Source organism: Musca autumnalis, unplaced genomic scaffold (genome assembly GCF_047663935.1).
Source record: "Musca autumnalis isolate F117 unplaced genomic scaffold, ASM4766393v1 scaffold_3, whole genome shotgun sequence".
Lineage (NCBI taxonomy): Eukaryota > Metazoa > Arthropoda > Insecta > Diptera > Muscidae > Musca > Musca autumnalis.
The window spans coordinates 42104473-42130337 of record NW_027411866.1 but is presented as its reverse complement, the minus strand read 5'-3'; the positions used below and the strand labels follow the sequence as shown (position 1 = coordinate 42130337).

Sequence of the window (25865 nt, the reverse complement as noted above, 5' to 3'; positions counted from 1 at the left end):
TGTGCCCGCCTCCATCTTGGAGCCATTGGTATATGCCGAGTAGAGTGAGGTATTTTTACATTGATTTAGTCGACTTCCTTTTTCACTTGAATTCACATTCCTTTTTCACTTGAATTCATGGTCCGAGGTACTTGTCTTCTAAAGAGATCTAGGGTAACTCCATCAGGCATTGTTAGGGTGAATGGTTTGACGTTCACTCCAAGACCATTGTTGTGTGCCCATCTCGATAGTTCGACTAGATAGTGGTTGTGTGAACTTCCCATTGATCATTATGACCATACATAAGCGATCGTTTTTATACCCTACACCACTGTGTGGGGAAGTATTATAAGTTGCTTTTACCCAAAAAGTTTGTAACTAAAATGATTGTCTCGACGAGCTGAGTCGATCTGGCTATGTATGTTCGTCTGTCCATCTAAACCTTGTAATCACGCTACAGGCCCAAGTTTGATCGGATCGTCACCAAATTTTGGGTGTTGATGAGGGTCCTGGGAGGGAAGAAGCCCATTGATTTTGGTGATAATATTTAGGGGTCAGAATGGGCAAAAAACTTATTTCAAGAAAAGGTCAACGTTTTTTCCAAAGCAAATATCTCAGCATTAATAGGGGGTATACCAAAGGGATGAATGAAAGTAGAAAATATCACCTTTCTAACGATGTAAAGGAGGTTGTCGTAGGTGGTCAAACAACGAACATATCGCAGTAGCCGCTAATAGAACACAACTTTTTATTTTTGCAATTTTAATAATAATGACGAACATCACAACTTTGGTTAGGGACCTTCCAAAAGCAAAGTCTGACTATGAAAGTAGAAAATCCCATCTTTACAATGATGTAAAGCAGGTTGGCGTAGGTTGCCAAATAACGGAGATATCGCAATAGTCGGTAATACATCCCATTTTTTAATTTTTTATAATCACGCTAAAAGTCGCAATTTTGATTGGATCGTTACGAAATTTTGGGTGTTAATGGGGTCCCACAGAGGAAAAAACCTATTCATTTTGGTAATGGTCGGATATTATTCAGGGGTCGGAATTTAAAAAAAAAAAAAAACAAAAAACTTATTTGGAGAAAAGGCAAACGTTTTATTTCAAAGCGAATATCTCTCTTCTGTAAGAGGTATATCGAAAGCAAAACCTGGCAAGGAAAGTAGAACATATCACCTTTACAACGATGTGAAGTAGGCTGTCATATGTGGTCGAACAACAGAGATATCGCAATAGTCTGTAAAGCATCCAGGAATTTCGATCGGATCCTCACGAAATGTTGGTGGTTGATGGGGGTCTCACAGAGAAAGAAGCCTATTGGTGGTTGGCGTTCATCCCACTTTTCCATTTTTGATTTGAATTGTACTGACGATGCGTTTCAACAAAATTGACCTGTATTAATGAAGACATTCAGAGCAAAAGCGCTAAACTATCCCAATTTTAATATTTTGAATTTTACCAGTCAAAAGCTTATGCACAGGGGTAGTGGTGTATTTATCACATAGTAGCCCGACCCGACTATAGCATTGGCTCACTTGTTAATTTGTAGTTTATCAAATTCCTTCAAACATTTCGTTTATCCCCAGAAGCGATAGAACGCCATATTGTGGTAAGTCCCTGATGACAATCTTCCAAATGGAACTCTCACCGATGTTTGAGTCGATTATCTTGCTACAGAGCATTCCGTTAATCCAATCGATCGGTGTAGAGGAATCACCCAAGTTAGAGAATAGATTATGGATATATTCAGAGGTTGTTAGCGTATAGTCTGAGCCTTTCATATTGCTTTCGAAAAAATACACGACCTTCTTCAGTGCTGTTTTGATGTTTAAATATTGGGCAGGACTTATAACAGTACTTGAAATCCTGGTCCTGTTTTTGACGTCCAGTAACCTTTGTAAGGTTTTCAATAGAAATGAAAATAGACTGAAAAGTCTCTAGTCTTTGGTAAGTGCGTGACTTAACTTCCCCGCCATGCGAATGTATGTCACATGCATGGACTTCCCTCCATATAGCCGGAATGAGCGATAGACACAGACAAGCTCTGAAAATGAGTCAAGATGTGGGATCAATAGCTCCAGTGCATTTTATAGCATTGCAGGAGAAGATACCAAGGACAAGTAAACTTAATTATCTCTTGTAACACCGTAGTTTGTTATGCGGTAAGATATGTGATGTGATCTGTAATACAAGTTTGGAAATGTTCAAGATTTTTTGCCTAGGTGCACAAAACCGTATTTTACATCTCTGTATAATTGCAGGACCTTAGTATTGTATTCCGTGTATGCCGAGTAGAAACTTATCCCTGTGCGTAAACGCAACAGAACACTGGTGCGCTCAAAATATTTCGTGCATTAGTAGCGGTAAGTAAACTTTTTCGTATATGGAGGAGCATCTGTGCTACAGAATATCGGCTTAAAAGTATCGATAAACTATGTAGGGCACAGAAAAAATTTTGCTATTCCGGTATTTTTAGTTTCCTAGACAGAGCTTGATCAACTTCTCTATGATATTTTTCTTCCCGTTAATTTTTAAGTGCTAGAAATAATTTCAAGATGTGTTTATTTAATTTTAATAAATTAATTATTAACAATTATTATTCTTTAAATCTTGGAAATTTAAATTAAATTTCCTAACAATTTAACTATGTAGTTTATTTAACAGTATTTTAATACAGCTTTGAACTTTGGTTTAAACTCCACAACTGATTGCTTACATTTTCTTCTCTTCCATCTCATCATAAAGATAATCTTCGGCTTCGTAAAGTTGTCTTTGGCGGTTGGACATAAATTCATAATCCTTTACGTCCTCACTCATGCCATCAATCATGTGATCGGCTATGCGATATTTCTTGCGTTCTGGTGTATTCTTTCGTTCTCGTCTTTTGGCTAAGAATGCTTCAAACTTTTGCGAATTTTCAGCCGCTTTGTCTAATTTATTTTGTATTCTATTTAATTGGCTTTCCGAGGGCAGTGTTGATGTACTTGTTGTTTGAATTTCGCTATTTGCCGCAGTTTGATGTTGTTCCCAGGCTTGTTTAGACTTACGCATTTTGGTTAGAATCTTTAGCATAATTCCTTTGTGATCTAACCCTAAAACATCGTGGCGCATTTCTGGTAGCTTTGCGCTAGTCGCTTGAGTTTTCCCAAGTTCCAGCTCTGGACTTGCCACTGGTGCATTGGATGCATTGGATGGTAGTAAGGCCTTATTACCATAAAACTCATTTTTAACAATATCTGCCGAAGTTTTCAAATAGTCTTCCATCTCCTCAGTGTCTTCTTCCTCCTCTGGACCAAAATCCATATTTTTCAACAATGACTCTACTTGAACTATGTTTGACATGATTTTATCCTTAACAAATTTAATGCGTGGCACAACACCCATCAAGTCCAGCTGTGATAACTCATGCCTAAGCAAACCAGCACAACGTTGAAGCTCCTGTTCCAGCAAAGTATCCCTGCCAACATCTCCAGTTGTTACCCAAAATACATTAACATAGGCAAAATCTTGAGAAATTTTCACCCGAGACACTTGTAGACCTTTTCCAAGTATTTTCTCTGAAATTTCTCCAGTTGCCAAGAGGTCGGTAATGTGTTTCATAAACAGTTTATTTAGGACTGTTACGCGTCGAGAATCATTTTTTCCATTCCCTGATTTCTTTGTCTGGCTGCCAAAGGGAGATTGTTTAAAGACTACATTGGACGAGCCTGAGGTATCGGCAATTGGAATCCATCGTTTCTTACTACCCTGTACCCGGTTACCAAACAATTTGCTCATGATTTTTCCTTGTTTGAATACGTTACCACTGGCTTTGTTGTGTAGAGCTCCATTTTGCAGTTGTAACCAACGCTTTTGATGGTTTATAGTTTGGCAAATGTATTTACAAGTCGTGCACTGATTTCGTAACATCTAACTAAATGTTTAAATAATATATCTATTTTACATTGAGCCAGAAAAACACAACTACCGAACAAATCAAATAAACGCTCCAACGATACGAATGAGGAAGAAAATGTGGAATGTACCATAAAAATGAGCACAAAAACAAAGCGTTTCAATGTTTACGAATGAGACATGAAAAATTGAAAATCAGCTAATCATATGCATGGCACAATTAGGAAGGTAGATGCATCAGCCCAGCTGATCGAATCTAAAACGTCAAAAAACTAGGAATTCGCCATGAAAAATTAAAACAAATAACCATATGATTGGGTAAGTAAGAGATAGCATGTCATCACTTTAAAGACAAACACAAGCGATAAAAAGAGACAACAAGAGACCATTCGGCGAAAATTTTGACAGTTTACATTACAAAAAAAGTTGCTTTGTTGTAGCAATTCGCCGATGCATCTACCTTCCTAATTGTATCATGATCATATGATAACGAAACCATGCATGGTACAATAATACAGGTAGCATTATCATGCCAGCTGATGGTAACATAATGTGTCAATTGCATTGAAATGATGTCAAATTTTGACGTCTTATGTTTCCAACAATTGTCGATGCGGCTACCTGTGTATTTGTACCATGAAACCATGGTACCATGGTACAATTAGAAAGGTAGATGCCTCAGCCCAGCTGATCGAATCTAAAACGTCAAAAAACTAGGAATTCGCCATGAAAAATCAAAACAAAAAACCATATGATTCGGTAAGTAAGAGATGGCATGTCTACACTTTATAGACAAACTTTACTTACTTACTTAGCTGGCCTTTTACAGAACATTTGTTCCATAAGCCGAACTAAGAAAAAATCTCCAATCCTCTCTGTTTGCTGCTGTATTTTCCCAATCTGGGATATGTAGCTTTGTGATATCTCGTTTCACTTGTTCGCTCCAACGAAGCTTTGGCCTTCCAGATCTGCGAGAACCTCCATGCGGCCCGTATTTATACGCCTTTTTAGCGGGTTCATCATCACTCATTCTTATAACATGGCCTAGCCATCGCAATCGTTGTATCTCGATTCGTTCAACTATATTGATGTCATTGTATAGTTGATACAGCTCGATGTTCATACGACGCCGATATTCGCCGTCAACACAGATTGGCCCGTAGATCTTTCGAAGAATTTTTCTCTCAAACACACAAAGCACTGCCTTATCTGCTTGAGCAAGTACCCATGCTTCGGAACCATACATTAGCACGGGTAGTATCAGTGTTTTGTACAGTGTTATTTTTGTTTGACGAGAGGTGGCTTTATTCCTAAACTGCTTACTCAGCCCAAAGTAGCATCTGTTAGCCAACACTATTCTTCTTCGTATTTCACAACTGATGTTATTTGTTGTGTTTATGGCGGTGCCGAGGTAGACGAAGTCCTTTACTACCTCAAAATTATAGGTACCAACATTCACAGATGGTGCGGTGTTTATGGACATATTACGCGTCGATACCATCAACTTGGTTTTTACGCCGTTTACTGCCAGACCAACTTTAGCAGATTCTCTTTCGACTTTTGCAAAGGTGTCAGTTACTTCCTTTACCGATCGACCCATGATGTCAATGTCGTCGGCATAAGCCAGTAACATGTGGCTGTTCGTGTATATCGTTCCATTTCTTTTGACCTTCGCGTCTCGTATGACCTTTTCCAGTAGGATGTTAAATAGATCACACGACAGGCCGTCTCCTTGTCTGAAACCTCTTTTGGTAGTAAACTCTTCGGAGAGGTTCTTTCCAATTTTAACTGAGGATCTCGTCTCAGTTAATGTCATTCTACAAAGTCGAATGAGCTTTGCAGGAATACCAAAATCAGACATGGCTTGGAACACCTTTGAACGTATAGGGCTGTCGAATGCTGCTTTATAATCGACGAAAAGATGGAAGGTGTCGATCTGCATTTCTTGGGTCTTTTCCAGGATTTGTCTCAAGGTAAATATCTGGTCAATGGTGGATTTGCCAGGTCTAAAGCCGCACTGATAGGGTCCAATAATTTCATTGACCATAGGCTTTAGTCTCTCACACAATATGCCAGATACTATCTTATATGCAATAGGGAGCAGACTTATGCCCCTATAATTGGAGCACACAGTTTTATCACCCTTCTTGTGGACTGGACATAGGATGCTCACGTTCCAATCGTCGGGTACGCGTTCTTCCTGCCAGATGGTGCTAACTAGCTGATGCATACACCTTATCAGCGTGTCGCCTCCGGTTTTGAACAGCTCGGCTGGTAGGCCATCTGCTCCTGCCGCCTTATTATTCTTCAGCCGGTTTATTGCTGTCCTTACCTCATCTTGGCTGGGCGGTATACATTCAATACCATCATCTGGGATTGGATTTGTGGTATCTTCGCCGTCTTCACTGCTATCGGATACCAACAGTTTGGAAAAATGTTCTTTCCATATCCTGAGCACACTATCTGTATCAGTTACCAAATTACCTTGTTGATCTCTACAGGAGGATATTCCTGTACCAAAGCCATCAGTTTGATGCTTCACTCTTTGGTAGAATTTTCGAACTTCGTTCTGTCTCCTGTACATCTCCATTTGTTCACACTCCCTCTTTTCCATTTCTCTCTTTTTCCTGCGGAAAAGACGTTTCTCCTCTCTCCTTTTCTCCCGATACCTCTCTCGTGCGCTACGCGTTGCTACTGATTGTAAAGTAGCCCTATATGCCGCATTTTTTTCTTCGGTAGCAGCACGGCACTCCTGGTCATACCACGGATTCTTTGGTGGAGGTCTCTGGTATCCAAGTACTGATTTTGCGGCTGTTTGCATGGAGTGGGCAATATTTTGCCATTGTGCTGATATGTTATCGGGACGAGAAGCGCTATCATTAAGCAATTGGGTCAGTTGAGTGGAATATGCTGTGGCTATCTGTTGTGTTTGCAGCTTGGCGATGTCCAACTTTCGTGTTGTGTCTGTCCGTGCTTTATTTGCAACGTTTAGACGGGTACGTACCTTTGCTGCAACGAGGTAATGGTCCGAATCTATGTTTGCTCCTCGGAACGATCGTACATCCAACACGCTCGATGAATGTCTTCCATCTATCACAACGTGATCAATTTGATTTATTGTTCTTTGGTCTGGAGACAGCCAAGTGCCCTTATGAATATCGAGATGCTTAAATCTGGTACTGCTAACTACCATGTTTTTTGCCGCTGCGAAGTCTATCAGCCTCATTCCATTGTCTGATGTTTCACTATAGAGACTGAATATTCCTACTGTTGGGCCAAAGATATTCTCCTTTCCAATGTTGGCATTAAAATCGCCTAGAACAATTTTAATGTCATGGGCAGGACAACGGTCATATGTTTCTTCTAAGCTCTCGTAGAATATATCTTTGGTCTGTTCGTCCTTGTCTTCGGTTGGGGCATGAGCGTAGATAAAGCTGATGTTGAAGAATTTTGCTTTAAATCGAATTGTAGCAAGTCTTTCATTCACTGGGGTGAAGCTGGAGACCAGATGTTTTAACCTCCGACCAACTACAAAACCGCAACCAAACTCATGCTTTGTTTCATGGCAGCTATAATACAGTGCGTCACCTTTAGGTGTTGTTGTGACATCTTTCCCAGTCCATCGTATTTCCTGTATGGCAGTAATATCGGCTTTGTACTTTACAAGTACGTCTGCCAATGCGAAGACTGCACCTTCTCTATAAAGAGTGCGAACATTCCAGGTGCAGATTCGCAGATCATGGTCCTTAAAACGTTTGCGGGGTTCGTCAACTTTAGAGGGGTTTGTTTTTCTTTTCTTTCGTTTTTTCATAGTAGGCTGTTTTTTTTCTAGGGGAGGGTTACTAACCCGACGCCCAAACCCAAGTTTTTAACGTTCTTATGGGTGAACGCGCGGCACATGTTAGCTCACTACCTTTAACGGGTGTTAAAGGCAGTTCCCCAGGTGACACCACGGGGAGGTCAGTGTCCACTTGAGATGAAAGAGGGACCAAGATAAATCCTGGGCTTTGCCATGTTAAAACCGGTCAGGACCGTTCCTTGGTATCTTTCATCCCCTACGTCACCTTTATAGACAAACACAAGCGATAAAAAGAGACAACAAGAGACCATTTGGCGAAAATTTTGACAGTTTACATTACAAAAAAAGTTGCTTTGTTGTAGAAATTCGCCGATGCATCTACCTTTCTTATTGTACCATGTATCATGTGCTTTATTCATGGTACAATAAGAAAGGTAGATGCATCGGCGAATTGCTACAACAAAGCAACTTTTTTTGTAATGTAAACTGTCAAAATTTTCGCCAAATGGTCTCTTGTTGTCTCTTTTTATCGCTTGTGTTTGTCTATAAAGTGTAGACATGCCATCTCTTACTTACCGAATCATATGGTTTTTTGTTTTGATTTTTCATGGCGAATTCCTAGTTTTTTGACGTTTTAGATTCGATCAGCTGGGCTGAGGCATCTACCTTTCTAATTGTACCATGGCTTTATTGTAGCAATTCGCCGAATCGGCAACGTCTTATGCCAGACCATGGTACAATTAGAGAGGTAGATGAATCAGCCCAGCTGATCGAATCTAAAACGTCAAAAAACTATGAATTCGCCATGAAAAATCAAAACAAAAAACCATATGATTCGGTAAGTAAGAGATATCATGTCTACACTTTATAGACAAACACAAGCGATAAAAAGAGACAACAAGAGACCATTTGGCGAAAATTTTGACAGTTTACATTACAAAAAAAGTTGCTTTGTTGTAGCAATTCGCCGATGCAACTACCTTTCTTATTGTACCATGTGCCAGACTATGAAAATTTTCATGTACGTGAAAATGAGTTTATAGTCAAGAGGTGTGAAGGGGGTGAAACTCTGTAACTCTCAAACCAATGCAAAGCAATGAAAATATCAAAATTTTCATATGATTTCATATATGTGTGTAGACGTCAATGAAAATTTGGAAGAAAATGGCATTTTTTCTAAGTCTTCTGAAAACTTTTTATACAAAAAAAAAGATAATAAAAACACTATTATTCAATCGCATTTTAGCTGGACACACGTATGATAAAGTATACCTTCAACGAATTGGAAAATGTGATGACAATAGATGTGAGGTATGTGATGTGCCCATCAAGTGCCTAGCACTTGATTTTCAATTGTTTGAGATATAATATCCTTAGAAAAAAATATCCTCAACTCTTCTCCCAACACCAGAGACTGACGACCCTCCTCCGGTCCAAGGATGTATGTCTCTTTAGAGATATCCTTGGTTTTATAAAGGAGGCTAGAATTAACCTATAAGCTTTTCCTACCCTACCACACCCTGTGATACCTTATCTGTGATACTATTTTTTTAATTACTCTTTGTTTTGGAATTTTACTCATTAAACTCTCCGATCCCTTTCCCCCCATTTGCCCTTTTGATTTTTCTTTCTCTTCAGAAGAACTGGAGCTGTCTTGGATTATATATGGATTCTTGTCCCTTCGTATATTGAATATTTTGCTGCTGTTGGAGAGATCCTTGTTTATTCCTGTCACAAGAAGTAAGGCAGAGATCGATTTTAACGCTTATTACACTGTTGATGCTCTTTCTCAACCGGGAGTTCGTGAGTTGTTAATATTTAATTGTTTGAAAATAAGAAATTGTTATATGTTAATGCAATGTCTTTAACTTTGTACTAAAGTACTGTCGTTTTCTATTTTCGTTTTGTTTATATGTTGCTGAACGTTTGCTGTAAATCAGCTATCGACGAATGCATTTGGAGTACAACCGCTATACTTGATTTGAATATACCCTGGCTTAGTGTATCCTGAGGATCGCCAAATCTTTGTCGTCTCTATATCTTTGAAGGAATCCAAAAAAAAAAAATAAATGCTATGGGTGGTACACATAAGAAGAAATTGCGTGCCGAAAAGGCAAAAGTGAAGCTAAAAGGTGCCAAATTACCCAAGGGTTTGAATATCACCAAAACTGGATTTAAAGTTCGCAAAATCACAATAAGGGAGCAACTGAAGGAGTCGCAGCAGCACAACCGCCAGCAACAACAGCAGCACAACCGCCAACAACAACACCAGCACAACCGCCAGCAACAACCGCCAGCAACAACACCAGCACAACCGCCAGCAACACCGCCAGAACATCCAACAACAACCGCTCCCGACCCTATCAACGGTACCAACGCTATCAACCATACGAACCATTTACATTTTTCTGTAATGGTAATAGGGTCCAGGTTACGCCCGCCATGAGCTACCGTAATTACGGGCGGCGATACAACAGCCGATATAAATACAAAAGAAATAATAGAAATAATGTAAATAGTTGGGATGGCCGCGGTGGAGCTGGTAATTTTGATGGCAGCGGTGGAGACTCAGCAGCAGCTGGAAATGTTGATGGCCGCGGTGGAGCTAGAAATTTTGATGGCCGCGGTGGAGACTCAGCAGCAGCTGGAAATTTTGGTGGCCGCGGTGGAGCTGGAAATTTTGATGGCTGCGGTGGAGCTGGTAATTTTGATGGCCGCGGTAGAGCTGGAGGTGACTTGGACTTGGACGCAGCTGGCGATTTGCAGGAAGTCATAGTTCCAAAGGACCGGTTCAAGGCCACCGTTTAATTTAAATTTTTAATACATTTAATGTATAATTAAATTGAATTTATTATAACTCAGGTTTTTTGACGTATCTCAACGTCTAATTGTAATTGCCCATTGCTTTGTATCATATATGAATTTTTAAAAAATAAATTCATTTATTATATAATAATTAATATATAATATTATTATATTATATAATAATACAATATATATTTAAATTTAAAATTTAAATTATTAATTTAAGTTTTTAATACATTTAATGTATAATTAAATTGAATTTATTATTTTCTAATTAATTATATAATAATTATAATTATATAATATATATTTAAATTTAAATAAATTGTTGAAGGGAAATGTGTTTGTGTTTATTTGGGTTTCTTATACACCAAGACGTCGTTTTCGAAGTTGCGTCGTTGCTTAGTTAATACCTATTTTAACGTTGTTTTAAGTTTGAGTGTCTAATTTGAGCCATGTCCCTATTTTGTAATCACGCTATCTTCCGAATGACGGCTGACATTTTGTAACATGTGTATTTGGTCTGTGCTTAGATCAAGTTTCAGCCACCATTTTCAAACCGAATTGGTATTTAGTGTTCCCCGTGATATAATGAAGAAAATATGTAAACGTTTTGCTATAGCCTACCGGTACCGAATTAGACCAAAATAGTTGTAATTTAGCATTTAGACTTCCTTGACCTAAAATTGTGTACATATGAAAAAATGGCACAAAAGAAACAACAAAACACCTGTTGTCTTTGTTTTAGCCAAGACACCTGATTTGGAAAACCCAAAACACCAGATTTAGGAAACCCAAATTTGACACAAAACACCTTATTCGTGTAAAACACTCCATTAAATTTGATCGTAACTGAGTTTACTTCCTCTGCTCTGATTTTTATGACACCGCAATTGATATTTATTTATTTATTATTTTCAAAACTTGTTACCAGGCTTTATTTAGGTTACAAGCAATCTGCAATTCTTAAAGACATACAAACATAATATAATGTAATTCGTAAGAAAACATAAAACTAAAAATATAATTAAAAAATAATATAAATTTATGGCAAAAAAAAATGAATTAAAAATGAAAAAATAAAAATAAAATAATAAAATCCCAATTAGTTATTAACAACACAATAACAAATACAAAACAAGAAGTAACCAGATTTAGACTACTAAAAAATGACCTTTCCTAAAAGAAGCTTATTATCAATAAATTAAAATCAGTAAAAGCCAAAAGTTAAGAAAGGAAAACGTATAAGCATATTAATTTCTTATACAAAATTTGCAATCAGTAAATATTGCAAGGATCAATATGAATTAAAAAAAAAAAAAACAATTTACGAGTAATGCTCAAAGAGCTTTCTTTTGTAACATTTAGCGGATAACAAAAACGATTTTAGAGAAGATGGCAAACGATTATATAGACGTGCAACTCTGACATGAAACGATCGACCTAAGTAAGAGTTTAAACGCGGAATTTTAATTTGACGGTTTCGTACTGATCTCCCCAATCGAAACAATCTGCAAACAAATTCCGGCTTTTTATGCTTTTGTGTCCTATAAAAATATAGCAATGATCTAATGCCAATGTAATTTTTGAATGTGCATCCTAGAAACCTGTGAATGTAAATAGAAATGTGTTGACGACGATTAACAGAAAATATGTACCTCACAACATTATTAAAAACTACACGCAACTTCTTCAAAATAAATCCCACTGTACCTGAATACACTTCTATGCAATATAAAAAGATTGGCATAATAATAGCATGAACAACCTTCGCTTTAATATGCCAGAGAAGCGATAGGTTTAAATTAGCTTTGTTCCTTTACTTTTTTAATGGTAAGGGTGGTAAAAGAGAAAACTGTCAAAATTGCTCTCTCATGAACATTTTTACCAGAAAAGTAAAGAACGGAAAATGGTAGATCTGGCAGAAATGTCAAAAAGAAACATAAAAAATCAATTTTCGTCTTTTATTTCACAGTTTTTAATTTAGTTTTGTCAGCGTTCGACTTTTTCTTCTGTTTTTCGCCCATTTTCTTTTTCGTTGTGAAATAATCGCCAAACAAAAGTCGAAAAATCAGTTCTGCCATTTTTTACCTGCAGAAATTTTGCTGGTAGCCTGTGGTAGAAGAGAAAGCCATTTTTGCTCTCTCTCCACTCTCACTCTCTTAAAAATTGCTTCCAGTTTTGCCACTTTTCGGGGTTAAGGAACGCTTTGCAGGTCAAAAATGGTAACAAATGGTAACCTCAGGTAAGTAAAGGAACACAGCTATTATATAGTTTCCTCAATATGAAATTTACTTTTGAAACAACAGAATTTATATGAGCTGAAAATGACAAACTATTATCAAGAATTAGGCCAAGGCAATAAAGAAGACAATTGCTTTGTTCCAGAACCTGCAAGAATCTACTAATTGTTACTATTTTTTCCGATAACATAAAGGAAAAAATGTTATCGTAGTAAAAAATAGTAACTTCTTGCAGGTTCTGGAACAGAGCCAATAATAAAGGCAATAATAAAGAAACTGAAATATTGTCGATTGAGAAATTACCAAATAACATGGCATTAGTTTTGTTTATATTAATGCATAGGTTGTTACAGGACATCCATGTCATAATTTTGTCACAAAAATAATTCACACCACTTTGAAGTACATCCAAGAATTGCACTTCACATGTGAATAGAATTTGCACGTCGTCGGCGAATGCAAACGGAAAACTGTTACTACCCTCAATAGCACATAAAAGATCATTCTACCCTCAATAGCACATAAAAGATCATTAACAAACATGATGAATAGCAGAGGCCCAAGAACGGATCCCTGAGGAACCCCACTTCTGACATGAAGAATGTTCGATATGAAGAAAATCCGAAAACATAAAACAATTTTTCTACAAGAAGCGCATGATCTAGGCGGTCAAATGCTTTCTCAAGGTCTAAAGAAAGCAGGATACAACATTTACTTTTGATACTAGATTTTCTGATTTCATCTGTTAGGCCAATAAGTGCAGAGATTGTGCTAATAGAGAATGCCCCTCTACATACTCCTGCATTTGGTTCTTCACATGGTACAATAATACAGGTAGCATTATCAAGCCAGCTGATGGTAACATAATGTGTCAATTGCATTGAATTGATGTCAAATTTTGACATCTTATGTTACCAACAATTACCGATGCGGCTACCTGTGTATTTGTACCATGGTTCTTCAATACATTTTCATAAACTTTTGATAAAATTGGCATGATGGATATTGGCCTATAGCTGTTAGGGCAAGCAATATCCTTTTTTTAAATAGGTATAACTTTACCTTGCGTTTACAAATGACAGGACAGTTAACCTCATGTATTGATTGTCAAAATCCCACAACTTGCATGTGTGACGTAGGCGTCCCGACAACTGCAAAAACAGTTGTAAAATTTTGAATGAAAATCATCGATTTATTTTTGTTTTCCGTTCTCATATTTTGTTTTTGTTCATGTTCGTTTGTTTTCAACACATTTCAATTATTATCTCACTTATTTTTACAAAAATGCCAAAAATTTGTCTTCCTTACTGTCTGTGAAAAAATGATGGACAGCTGAGAGACAAACGACAAATGTATGTATGTGTTAGTAAATCAGAGTTGTATTTGAAGACAAACTGTCTGGTGTAAACGCCTAGTTAGCGACCTTCCATAAAATTGGAAATACAGAAGTCATAACAGACGTGTTTATAATATGCAATAGAAATTTGCTAATGAAGGGGAACAATTTATGTAGAAAGCTTCATCATCCAAATGGTTTTTTATTTTTCCTCCTACTCCAGTTCAGATTTCCAAAAAAAACTCCAACTCCACTTCAAAAATAACTTGCGTCTCGTGAATTACAGCAATGTTCGTAACTTTAGTTTGTATTTCTTTATCTTTTTAAAACAAATTCTTATAAATTTAGACACTCTTTCTTGTGTTCAGAAAAAAATACTAGGGATCAAAAAATTGGCTTGCTTGGCTAGGGATCTTTAAGCGAGTGCTTCTAAAATGTATCGGGCGGAGTGCATTTTTCATAACTCCGTGTGGACTGCATCGACAGATGTATTGAAATCATAACTCTACATTGCACTACTTCCAAATTTTTTGCTGGGTATTTTTGCATTTGGTGACAATTTTTCAGGTTCTGGAATAGAGCACCTGTTTGAGTGTAATGCGATATAATTGGTCTGTTCCTTTACTGTTGAAAATGGTAAAACCGGCAAAAGTAGTAAAAGTTGTAAACTGCCCCATATGAATTGCATGGTGTCAAAAGTAAAGGAACGCTTTTCGGGTAAAAAGTGGCAAAACTTGAAGATTCTTGCACGTAAAGGAACAAAGCTAATGTGTGACGGTGTACTGTAATAGAGTTGTGCAAATTGAACTACCTAGTTCAATGGGCACCGGTCGTTTCTTTGAACAAAATGCGTATACTTAATATCCCACGTTAGTTTGGATGACGTTACTCATACGTTTTTGAACTAGGTCGTTCAATTGAACAACTCTATACTGTAATTGTTATATCGGGTAGTCGGTAACCAATATTAGCAACCAACCATTAACAACAGCTGATTTACACGTGCAACATTTGTTTACAATTTTTTCAAAGCCTTCTTAAGTCTTCTGAAAACTTTTTATAAAAAAAAAGAAAATAAAAATACTATGGGTGGTACACATAAAAAGAAATTGCGTGCCGAAAAGGCAAAAGTGAAGCTAAAAGGTGCTAAACTACCCAAGGGTTTGAATGTCACCAAAACTGAATTTAAAGTTCGCAAAATCACTATAAGGGAGCAACTGAAGGAGTCGCAATTTGTTGATGGTTTAAAGCAAGTGAATCTTAAGGAGTGTCTTTCCAAGCTGAAACATCACAGCTCCAATTTTCGCAGTGAAGCTTTAAAAAACCTACGAGATGCCATTGCCATAAGTCACCCAGGTATTATGGGATCTTTAAGTGAACTTATTCAGGGTATATCAGCTGTGTGTTTGGATCAAGACCGAGATGCTCGCCGAGAATCCTGTAAGACATTTGCTGCACTTTTGGCTTTCCTACCCATTGATGCAGTGGCACCATTTTTCCACATAATTTCTTCATATTTGCGATGTGCAATGACTCATATTCAACCGAATATACAAGAGGACTCATTGTTATTACTGGATGTATTGTTGCAACATATACCTACACTGGTGGCCAGTCATAGTGCAAAGATTCTTCACAACTTTTTGGAAATGATATCTCGGGTTCGGGCGGAAGGTGATAAGGCGGGAAGAATGTTGACCGTTAATATGGGACAGAAGCAGACAACCATTAAATGGCGTTCCAAGGTGTTGTTACGTTTGCAGCAAATGTTGGAAACTCTGGCTGAGTATAAACTTCAGCAAAGGCAGGAAGCCATTTTAAGTGGTGTTGGTACCAACGAAGGTTTGATTACACACAGCCTCAAAACGCCACAATATTATGGAATTAAGCGACGATTTGCTGCCAATCAACATTGTGATTTATCCAGCATATTCAATCGTTCTGTGGGTAGTTCTGCAACGGCAAGTGATGATGCCGCCGTAGATGAATATGAACAGTTGCGTTCCTATGTGGACCATTTAATGCCATTACTATTGGAGTCATGGTTAGAGGTGAGACCACAACAAACCGCCAATACATCATGTAGTGTGGAGACCTTACTGACTCTGGATGCCAGTTTAACATTGAAAATTGTTTTGGAAATAATTGAGAATCTATGGTCGCTGATTGAGATCTATGAGCAACAGGTTAATAACAATGATTTAAGTTTGTGGTTTAAGGATCAGTATGCAGATGTTTTTGCGGCCAATTTTTTGCAGAGTTCATATCCCTATCAGCAATTTGATGCAGATGGCGATGGTAAGTGATGAAATTTGAGTTCCACGTTTTCCTACAATAAAACAAAATTTCTTACAGACAACAACCACTCAAAGAAGAAGGCAAAGAAATCCCACAACAGTCTATCACCATATTGTCTGCAGCAGAATATAACAATTGGTTTTTTGATGTGTCGCTTTTATGCCAATGCCTTGGACCAGGAGTCATCAAGATTTAATGCAGTTTTAAACTACTTGAGTACCATAATTGACACATCCCTTGGTCAAAAGGGTTCCCAGGATTTTTTACCATCTTTAGTAATAGCATTGAGGGCTTTGCTTCTGCAAAGTGGTCAGAGGCTGTGCCACCTACACAAGGAATCTACGACAAAACTTTTGCGCAGCTGTATTAAAGCCTTTTTGCAAAATAGATTTGGCGAAATTACATCAAAAATTCTAATAATTCTCTGTGAAATTGTACAAAGCCATGATCTTTGTAAAGTATACGGAGCTGAGGAATTTGAAGAATTTTTAAAATTCCTTCCCAATCTTCTACTGAGACCAAATGTAAATGTTGCCTGCCTTTTGGCAATGAGTAAATTGGGCAAACAGCAAAACCAGGCGTTTCTGGAGGCCTTAAGAACAATTCTCCCCAAGGTTGTGGAGCATTTACAAAACATACAAGTGACTGGTGCACCAAATGTGTTAGAGGGTAAAAAACATGTCATGAATTTGTTCTATTGGATCCATCCACAACAAAGTGTTGACCAAATTCAATTGACGCAAATAATAGACACAGCTGAATCAAGTATAACAGATAAACGTATATCTGGATATTGTAAATATATATTAACCATAGCTTAATATTTCTATTTTACATACATATATTTTCTATAAAAAAACTTCGAACTTAACAACTAAAACATTAGTCTATGTTTTCTTTTTAAGTGGCTTGGGTTTGAAACGATCCAATACACTGGGTTTTGTGTCTTCCAGTGGTATGAAATCATCACCACCATCTTCCACTTTGTGGGCAGCAATGATTTTCTTCTTCGCCTCTCGAACATCGGCAATGAATTCCTAAAATAGAGAAAAATAACACATTAATTTTACATTTATCGGCAAAAGCTATCCATTCTAGTTGCCTGCTTACCTTTCTCTTTTGATCCTTGACAATTTGTTTGTTGCGTGCCGCATTTGCACTGCCACCTTTGCCTTTCATTTTTCTTCTCGAATTCATTTGAATCTCTGGCGGTTTTAAGAAGAATATCGAACGCTTAGCATCAATCTTCTCTTGCAGTGTAGGTTCATCAACAGTAGCAATTTCATTAGGATCCAAAGTAATAAGCTCGGCAGGTATCTTCTCCAACAATGAGTGAACCTCATGTTCACGTCGCTGAGATTTAGTTTGCATTGGATTATCTTCAAGAGCATCATAATTCGGTTCGCCCGAGCCAGGAACCAATAGCGATTGAAATCCGTTTGCCGTCGAAACACCCAAAATATCTTCATATGGACAAAAACGGATACCATGGACAAAGGAACCACAATGTTTGCGCAAGTATGGGCGGCTGGCATTTTCTCCCATTATCAAATTGTGATAAAGTTCACAATAGTTGCCCTGGCAAATGGCCAAGACACCTTTTTGTGATACCTCTACTTGATTTGCCGGTAATCGCAATTGATATTCCGCTAGGGGACCACTTAGGGCACGAATATCCCACACCTTCACCTTACGATCCAAACCAGCAGTTATCAAATGTTGTCCCTTGTGGTCAACGGTCAAAGCTGACATTGGTGTCGGATGGCAAAGAAGTTTAGCCAAAGGTTCCCTGACTTTTGGTGACCACATTGACACCACACCCTTACCACCTCCCACACATAGCACACCATTACTAGGGTTTTGTCGCATTATGCGTATTTCACCCAGCTTTGTGCCATAGTTGCCAACCAATTCACCTATCGATACATCCAACCAAGACAAATAACCATCCTTGTTACCCGTGGCCAGAAGGAAGTGATATGGTAGGAATTCCATGCGGTTGACACGATACATTCTTTTAATGCAATGCAACTCGGTACCCTGATTATCGTAAATATAGACATGATCTTTCTGGGCACAAGCAAACATTGTGTGGACATGTAAAAAGCTAACATCGGCAACTTCTTCCATAACATTCATTTCACAATGCATTTTCTTGGTAACCCAATCGAATGAGGTTACATGGCCCTTACGACCACCCAGCAACAAATGTCGTCCATTCTTTGAGTAACGCATACTATATGGACCAAACTCTAAATTTAATTTAAACAATTTGGATGCTGATTGTATGTCAACATTTTCGGCAATCTCTTCTTGACGATATTCTGCCGTGACTTCACCCTCGTCAGCTTCAATAAATCCCTGTTGCTCCGTTAGTAAAAGTTCTGTTCTGGCAGCCTGTTCAGTGGCATATTCCAAATAGACGGCTTTACGTTGTTGTTTTTCCTTAAAGTATTTGGTTTTAATACCTGACTCCTCAACATCTTCACCACGGCTGTATTTATCCAAAAGATGTTTTGGTATGATTGGCCTCTTCTCATCTGCATATTTGCCCTTCTTGCGTTTCAGATGTGGTTTCAATGGCCTCTGGACATTTTGTTCCACTTTTATAATTTCACCCTTGAATTCTTGTTTTATTTTTGGCTTGTGTTTGATCTTTTTCACTTCCGATTCGTCCACAACTTCTTGAAAATAACGTTTATTTCCTTTCTTCTTCGTTGTTCCTTCATCTTCACCCATTTTAAAATGTAATTTGTTTAAAATATTTGAATTATTCTCAAATCTTTTCGGATTCAAAATTAAAAACTAAATCCGAATATCGAACAACGTGCTTCTCGTGTTTACTTCTTGCTGGCTGTCAATCCTCAGCTGTAATCTTGGTATAATAATCAGGGTACATTCATACGCCCAACTGTCAAAATAAATAAATAAAGGCAGAAAGACAATGACTTTTGTTGCTTGCTTCTCGCTCAATTACAAGTAAATGAATAAAGACCAGGTACTACCTAATTCAAATGCGATTTTGGATTTCTTTAAGGCCTGCGTACATAAGCCGCTCGGCTTTCTTACTTAATTCATTTCTGATAGAGGAATAAAGAAATGTCAGAACCACATTTTAATTAGGTCGAACTTGGTCTTTGGTCTTTTACCAAAAATGAATTAAGCAAGAAAGCCGAGCGGCTTATGTACGCAGGCCTTTATTCCTTTACACAAATTCAGCCTAGGATAAGTATGAATTTGTATACCATGGATGACTTTTTAGTTTGACAGCTATAGTTGGCACTCTTCTGATTGCATTTTTAATCTGCCTAAAGATGCAATAAAAATGCAAGCCATTGTGAAATATTCCAGATTATTCAAAATGCGTTTATTATTTCCCAGCAAAAAGTTTGCATCCGTGGGTGCAGTTTAATCAGTACAAGTGTACAGTACAAGTGCGGTTGGAGTACATCTTTTTCTATGAATTCGCTTATGAATTTTATGCTAATGCTATGTTTACATTTACGAAATCCACTCGATTTCATATGTCAAATCCATAGGTTAAACGTCAAATGAAATCCAATTGATTTCAGATGAGATTTCATTTGACGTTTGAGCTATGGAATTGACAGATGAAATCGAGTGGATTTCGTAAATGTAAACTTAGCATTAGCATAAAATTCATAAGCGAATTCATAGAAAAAGATGTACTCCAACGGCACTTGTACTGTACACTTGTACTGACTAATGGGTACTTTACACGATATGTATTTTACATATGGGTTGTCACTTTTTATATACAAAATGTATACGCAAAGTGACAATCCATATGTAAAATACATATCGTGTAAAGTACCCATAAACTGCACCCACGGATGCATCTGGATTTCATTTGACGTTTAACCTATGGATTTGACAGTTGAAATCGAGTGGATTTCGTAAATGTAAACCAAACATTACAAGAGAGCACGCAGCTAGGATGCACTCCATTTTGCTTCCACAGCACACAGATGGGATGTAGTCCGTTTTCGATCTAAATCAATGCATTTGATGTAGTGTTAAATGCAGTCTTAAGATGCTATAAAAATGGAAGCCATTGCAAAGTATCCCAAAATAAATAAAATGCATTTTTATTTGTGTAAAACAAGAATATTAAGAACTTTATTACATTAACACAAATTATAAAAATTCTCCATCAAATTTAATCGTGATTTCCTCTGCTCTGCATTTTATGCCACCGCAGTTGATTTTGCTTCGTCATCCAAAGGGTTTTTATACATAATAGCTGTGTTCCAGAACTAAAAAGTTTTTACAATTTTTACGACTTTTACACATTTTACTCGAAAAAGCGTTCCCGTACACAAAAAAGTTGTAAAATGTTCACTTCTCTTTAAACAAAAATGGCGCTGAATGACGCTCTCTTTAAAAACTTTTTACTCGACAAATTTGAGCGTGTAAAAAATAGTAACATGGTTGCCGGCGTCTGATTGGCTGATACGCCGACTTTGACATTTGTTCCAGTTTTTTTTGACGTATTTCCCATTTTTGCGTTCCCGAACTATTTCAAAAAACTTGTGTGTAAGAACAAATTTTTTGCAGTTCTCTCTTTTACGAGTTTTACCATTAAAAAGTACGGGAACGAAGCTAATGTCTACCAACTCCAGGGGCTGGATTCCTGTTCTATGAAAATTTCAAATGAAAAATATTTCCTTTATAATTTTTTTCATTTGACAGTTTTCTCATTTATACAAGTTTTCATTTCACATTTTCATAGAAACAGAATTGAGCCCCAGGGGCTCAATTCTTAGTCCCAATTTACATTGGGCGAGTTTACTTGCGACAATTGTCATTTTGTAGGAGAGAGAGGTGAGTCATATGGTAACCCTTTGCCTCTCAGCACCCTCTCTCACCCACAAACTGACAACTGCCGCAAGTAAACTCGCCCAATGTAAATTGGGACTTAGCTCTGTTCCAGAACTAAAAAGTTTTTACAATTTTTACCACTTTTACACATTTTGCGTTCCCGCACACAAAATTTATATGAAAATCGTTTACGACTTTTACCACTTTATAAAGTACTGGAACAGGGGCTCAATTCTGTTTCTATGAAAATGTGAAATGAAAACTTTTATAAAGGAAAAAACTGTCAAATGAAAAAATATAAAGGAAATATTTTTCATTTCAAATTTTCATAGAACAAGAATCCAGCCCCAGGTCTTTCTTTATTTTTCAACAAATTTTAGACACTCTTTTTTATATTTGAAAAAAAAAGACTGCGTCATCTTTTCTAGGGATCAACAAATTGGCTTGCTTATATGGATCTATAAGCGATTGCTTCTAAAATGAATCGAACAGAGTGCATTTTTCATAACTCCGTGTGGACTGCATCGGAGGATGTATTGAAATCATAAAGGCCTGGGTACATAAGCTGCTTTGCCTGATTGCCTTGCTTTCCTGCTCAATTTTTGACTATTTGGATGATGAAGCAAAATCAATTGCGGTGTAATAAAATGCAGAGCAGAGGAAGTAAACTCAGTCACGATTAAATTTAATGGACAATTTTTATAATTTGTGTTAATGTAATAAAGTTAATATTCCTGTTTTTCACATATAATAAATGTATTTTATTTATTTGGGATATTTTGCTATGGCTTGCATTTTTATAGCATCTTTAGACTGCGTTTAAATTCAATCCAAAACACTGCATCAAATGCCGTGATTTGGATAGAAAATGGACTGCATCCTAGTCCCGGTCCACACTAGAGTGAATTTGTAGCAACAATTTCATGAAATTAGGCATTCTTAGATTGAGTTCCCCTCTATAGCAATTTTATAAAATTACTTTAGTATGGAATTCGATCTAAGAACTCCTAATTTCATGAAATATTTGCAATGAAATCACGTTAGTGTGGACCGGGACCTATGAATTCACTTATGAATTTTACAAGAGAGCGCGCAGCTGGGATGCACACTATTTTGCTTCCACAGCACACAGCTAGGATGCACTCCGTTTTCGATCCAAATCACAGCTTTTGATGTAGTCGTTTGGTTTGAATTTAAAGGCAATCTTCGGATTGTGTTTTTAATCAATCTAAAGATGCAGTAAAAACGCAAGCTATTGCGAAATATCCCAGAATAAATAAAATGCATTTATTATTTGTGTAAAACAAGAATACAAAGAACTTTATTATATAAACACAAATTAAAAAAGTTTCCATTAAATTCAATCACAATTGAGTGTACTTCCTCCGCTCTCTATTTAATTCAAGCGCAACCATGGTGGAATATGAAGGTTTTACATGAAATCATACCAAACGTCAAATTTGCTCACAATAATGCATTACTGTGCATTACTTGTTTACATTTTGTATGTAATTTTATTCACAATAATGTATTTTGACAACTGGCATGAAGATCAGCTGTTTTTGCCGCTGTACCTGTATTATTGTGCCATGAGCGCAACCATGGCACAATTACCCAGGTAGTGGCATCGTAAAATTTTGAATATGTTATGTCAAAACTTTCTTTATGTTGTTGGGGAAATTACAACAAAAATAATTTTTTTATAAAGGGATTTGACTTTTCATATTCGATCAGCTGGTGTGATACCACTACCTGGTAGTTCTGCCATGAGCGCAACTGATTTTGCTTCGTCATCCTAAATGTTTTTTATGTTGCCTTCTCATCACTAGTTCAGTTTTCGACTCCACCTCCACTCCATTAAAAATTTCCGTCTCGTAAATTACCACAAAAATGTTCGCAACTTTAGATTGAATTTTTTTATTTTATAACAAATTCTTCGAAACATATTCTCTTTTGAAGAAATTATGTCAGTAGCGACGGGTTTTTGTTTTGTAGGGATCTTTAAAGCAACTGCTTTTAAAATGTATCGAACGGAGTGCATTTTTTATAACTCTGTTGGACTACATCGAAGGATGTTGTGAAATCATAACTCCAATTGCACAACTTCCAATTTTTTTGCTGCGTACTGTATACTTGTACTGTTTAAACTGCAGCCACGGATGCAACCCAGCAAAAAGTTTGCATCCGTGGATGCAGTTTAATCAGTACAAGTGTACAGTACAATTGCCGTTGGAGTACATCTTTTCCTATGAATTCACTTATGTTTAAAACAAGAACTCAAAAAACTATATCATATTTATTATATAAACACAAATTTATTATATAAACACAAATTTATTATATAAACACAAATTTAAAAAAAAAAGTTTCCATTAAATTCAATCTCATTTGATCTTACTTCCTCCTCAATTTAATCCAAGCGCATCTGATTTTGCTTCATCATCCAAAAGGTTTTTTATGTTGCCTTCAGCTTTCGACATGGACTCCAACTCCGCACCATTAAAAATTTCCGTCTCGTGAATTACCGCAAAAATGTTCGCAACTTAAGCTTCTATTTCTTTATTTTATAAAAAATTCTCCGAAATGTATACACTCTTGTTTATCTTTTGAAGAAATGTGTAGGGATCAACCAACTGTTTTTTTCTGTAGGGATCTCTACAGCAACTGCTTATAAAATGTATCGAACGGAGTGCATTTTTCATAACTCTGTTGGACTACATCGAAAGATGTTGTGAAATCATAACTCCATTTGCACAACTTCCTAAATTTTTTGCTGGGAAACATTTTGCTGGGATATATCATGGCACATGGATTTAGCGCATTATCAGGTTTTTTTGCTGAATCCGGCCACAATCTACCAGATTTCCCATACAAAAATAAATCCTCATATTGAGTGGATTTATTTTAAATCAGGCATAAATCCTCGTATACAACTCTGTTTTTTGCAACATGTTGCTAGAAAATACAAAAGGTTGCAAACAGCCACAAGAAACAAGGTAGATGTATCGGTGAATTGCTACAACAAAAATAATTTAAAATGTCAAAATTTGTAAAAAAGGCGAAAAAATTAAATTTGCTTTGATATACAAAGTTGATTTAAATCAACCAAAACTAATATTTACGATGTGTAAGCGATAAAAGCAAAGCCAGCGACGATTAATTCTGTTCTGGCCTTTAAATCCTCCAAAGGTATATCTAAATGCAATGAGATTTGTTCTGGATTTATTAAATCCAGTTGAAGATTTATGGCTAGTCTAAATGAGCTATTATAGCTCATTTAGACTTGCCATAAATCCTTGAGTGGATTTAATAAATCCATTACAAATCTGATTGCATTTAGATATACATTTTGGAGGATTCAAATGGCAGTCAGCTGATTTTTGTTCATAGCACAATTACCAAGGTAGATGCATCAGCCGATCTGATCGAATTTGAAACATCAATAGAATTTTTGTTAATTGAATTCGTCTCAAAAAACATACGCCAAATTACAAATTTATTGTTTAATACTGAAAATGTTAGCACATTATGCTACTAATGCTAACTAAAGAGCAAATAAAGAATTATTTTATCGCAGTTTTCCCATCTAAAATAAATAAACGAATTATTTTATCGTTTGGACATCATAAATATTAGTGTTGGTTGATTAAAATCAATTTTGTACATCAAAACAAATTCAATTTTTCCGCCTTGTTTACAAATTTTTACATTTTAAATTATTTTTAGTGAAGGAATTCGCCGATGCATCTACCTTGTTTCTTGTGCCAGCTTGCAACCTTTTGTATTTTCTAGCAACATGTTGCAAAAAACAGAGTTGTATACGAGGATTTATGCCAGATTTAAAACAAATCCACGCAATACGAGGATTTATTTTTGTATGGGAAATCTGGTCGATTTTGGCTGGATTTAGCAAATAAAACCTGATAATGTGCTAAATCCGGCTAATGAAGTCATATCTAAATGGGCTATTACCTAGGTAGTGGTATCACACCAGCTGTTCAAAAATGAAAAGTCAAATTCCTTAATTAATTTCCCCAACAACATAAAGACAATTTTACATAGCATATTCAAAATTTAACGATACCACTACCTTGGTAATTTTGACATGGTATATATGTACCCAGCAAAAAGTTTGCATCCGCGGATGCAGTTGAATCACTACAAGTGTACGGTACATTTGCCGTTGGAGTACATCTTTTCCTATGAATTCACTTATGAATTTTACAAGAGAGCGCGCAGCTAGGATGCACTCCATTTTCGATCCAAATCACAGCTTTTGATGTAGTCTTTTGGATTGAATTAAAGGCACTCTTCGGCTTTAGTTTTTAATCAGTCCAAAGATGCAATTAAAATGCAAGCAATTGCGAAATATCCCAAAATAAATAAAATGCATTTATTATTTGTGTAAAACAAGAACACAAAGAACTTTATTATATAAACACAAATTAAAAAAGTTTCCATTAAATTCTATCACATTTGAGCTTACTTCCTCCGTTCACGATTTAATCCCAGCGCATCTGATTTTCTTTCATCATCCTAAAGTTTCTTTATGTTGCCTTCCCATCACTAGTTCAGCTTTCGACAGGGACTCGAACTCCACTCCATTAAAAATTTCCGTCTCGTGAATTACCGCAAAAATGTTCGCAACTTAAGTTGTTATT

The 25865-nt window shown here is 36.7% G+C and overlaps 4 protein-coding genes across 7 annotated transcripts; 2 read left to right on the top strand and 2 right to left on the bottom strand.

Annotated features, from left to right (window-relative positions):
- The first annotated feature begins 2087 nt into the window (after positions 1-2087).
- Positions 2088-10573, top strand: LOC141397030 (uncharacterized). Of its 4 annotated transcripts, XM_073972827.1 has the most exons (4): positions 2088-2149; positions 2249-2350; positions 9322-9483; positions 9621-10573. In XM_073972827.1, the coding sequence occupies exon 4, from the start codon at positions 9755-9757 to the stop codon at positions 10124-10126; it is 372 nt and encodes a 123-aa protein (XP_073828928.1). In that variant the 5' UTR covers positions 2088-2149; positions 2249-2350; positions 9322-9483; positions 9621-9754; the 3' UTR covers positions 10127-10573. The 4 variants fall into 4 exon arrangements, with proteins under 4 accessions (XP_073828928.1, XP_073828930.1, XP_073828929.1 ...); XM_073972829.1 differs by lacking the exon at positions 2088-2149 and having other exon boundaries at positions 2330-2350; positions 9319-9483; XM_073972828.1 differs by lacking the exons at positions 2088-2149; positions 2249-2350 and adding an exon at positions 8818-8991.
- On the bottom strand, positions 2533-4054 carry LOC141397029 (uncharacterized). The gene has a single exon (XM_073972825.1). It carries the CDS (start codon positions 3894-3896, stop codon positions 2700-2702), a length of 1197 nt encoding a protein of 398 aa, XP_073828926.1. The 5' UTR covers positions 3897-4054; the 3' UTR covers positions 2533-2699.
- Positions 10574-15043: 4470 nt separating the features above from the next.
- On the top strand, positions 15044-17242 carry LOC141397026 (testis-expressed protein 10 homolog). Its single transcript, XM_073972818.1, has 2 exons — positions 15044-16362; positions 16420-17242. Exons 1-2 carry the CDS (start codon positions 15150-15152, stop codon positions 17181-17183), a joined length of 1977 nt encoding a protein of 658 aa, XP_073828919.1. The 5' UTR covers positions 15044-15149; the 3' UTR covers positions 17184-17242.
- LOC141397027 (WD repeat-containing protein 46) lies at positions 17124-19245 on the bottom strand. The gene is made up of 2 exons (XM_073972819.1): positions 17473-19245; positions 17124-17399 (listed from the first exon to the last, which is right to left on the bottom strand). The coding sequence occupies exons 1-2, from the start codon at positions 19099-19101 to the stop codon at positions 17250-17252; spliced, it is 1779 nt and encodes a 592-aa protein (XP_073828920.1). The 5' UTR covers positions 19102-19245; the 3' UTR covers positions 17124-17249.
- Between the last annotated feature and the right edge of the window lie 6620 nt (positions 19246-25865).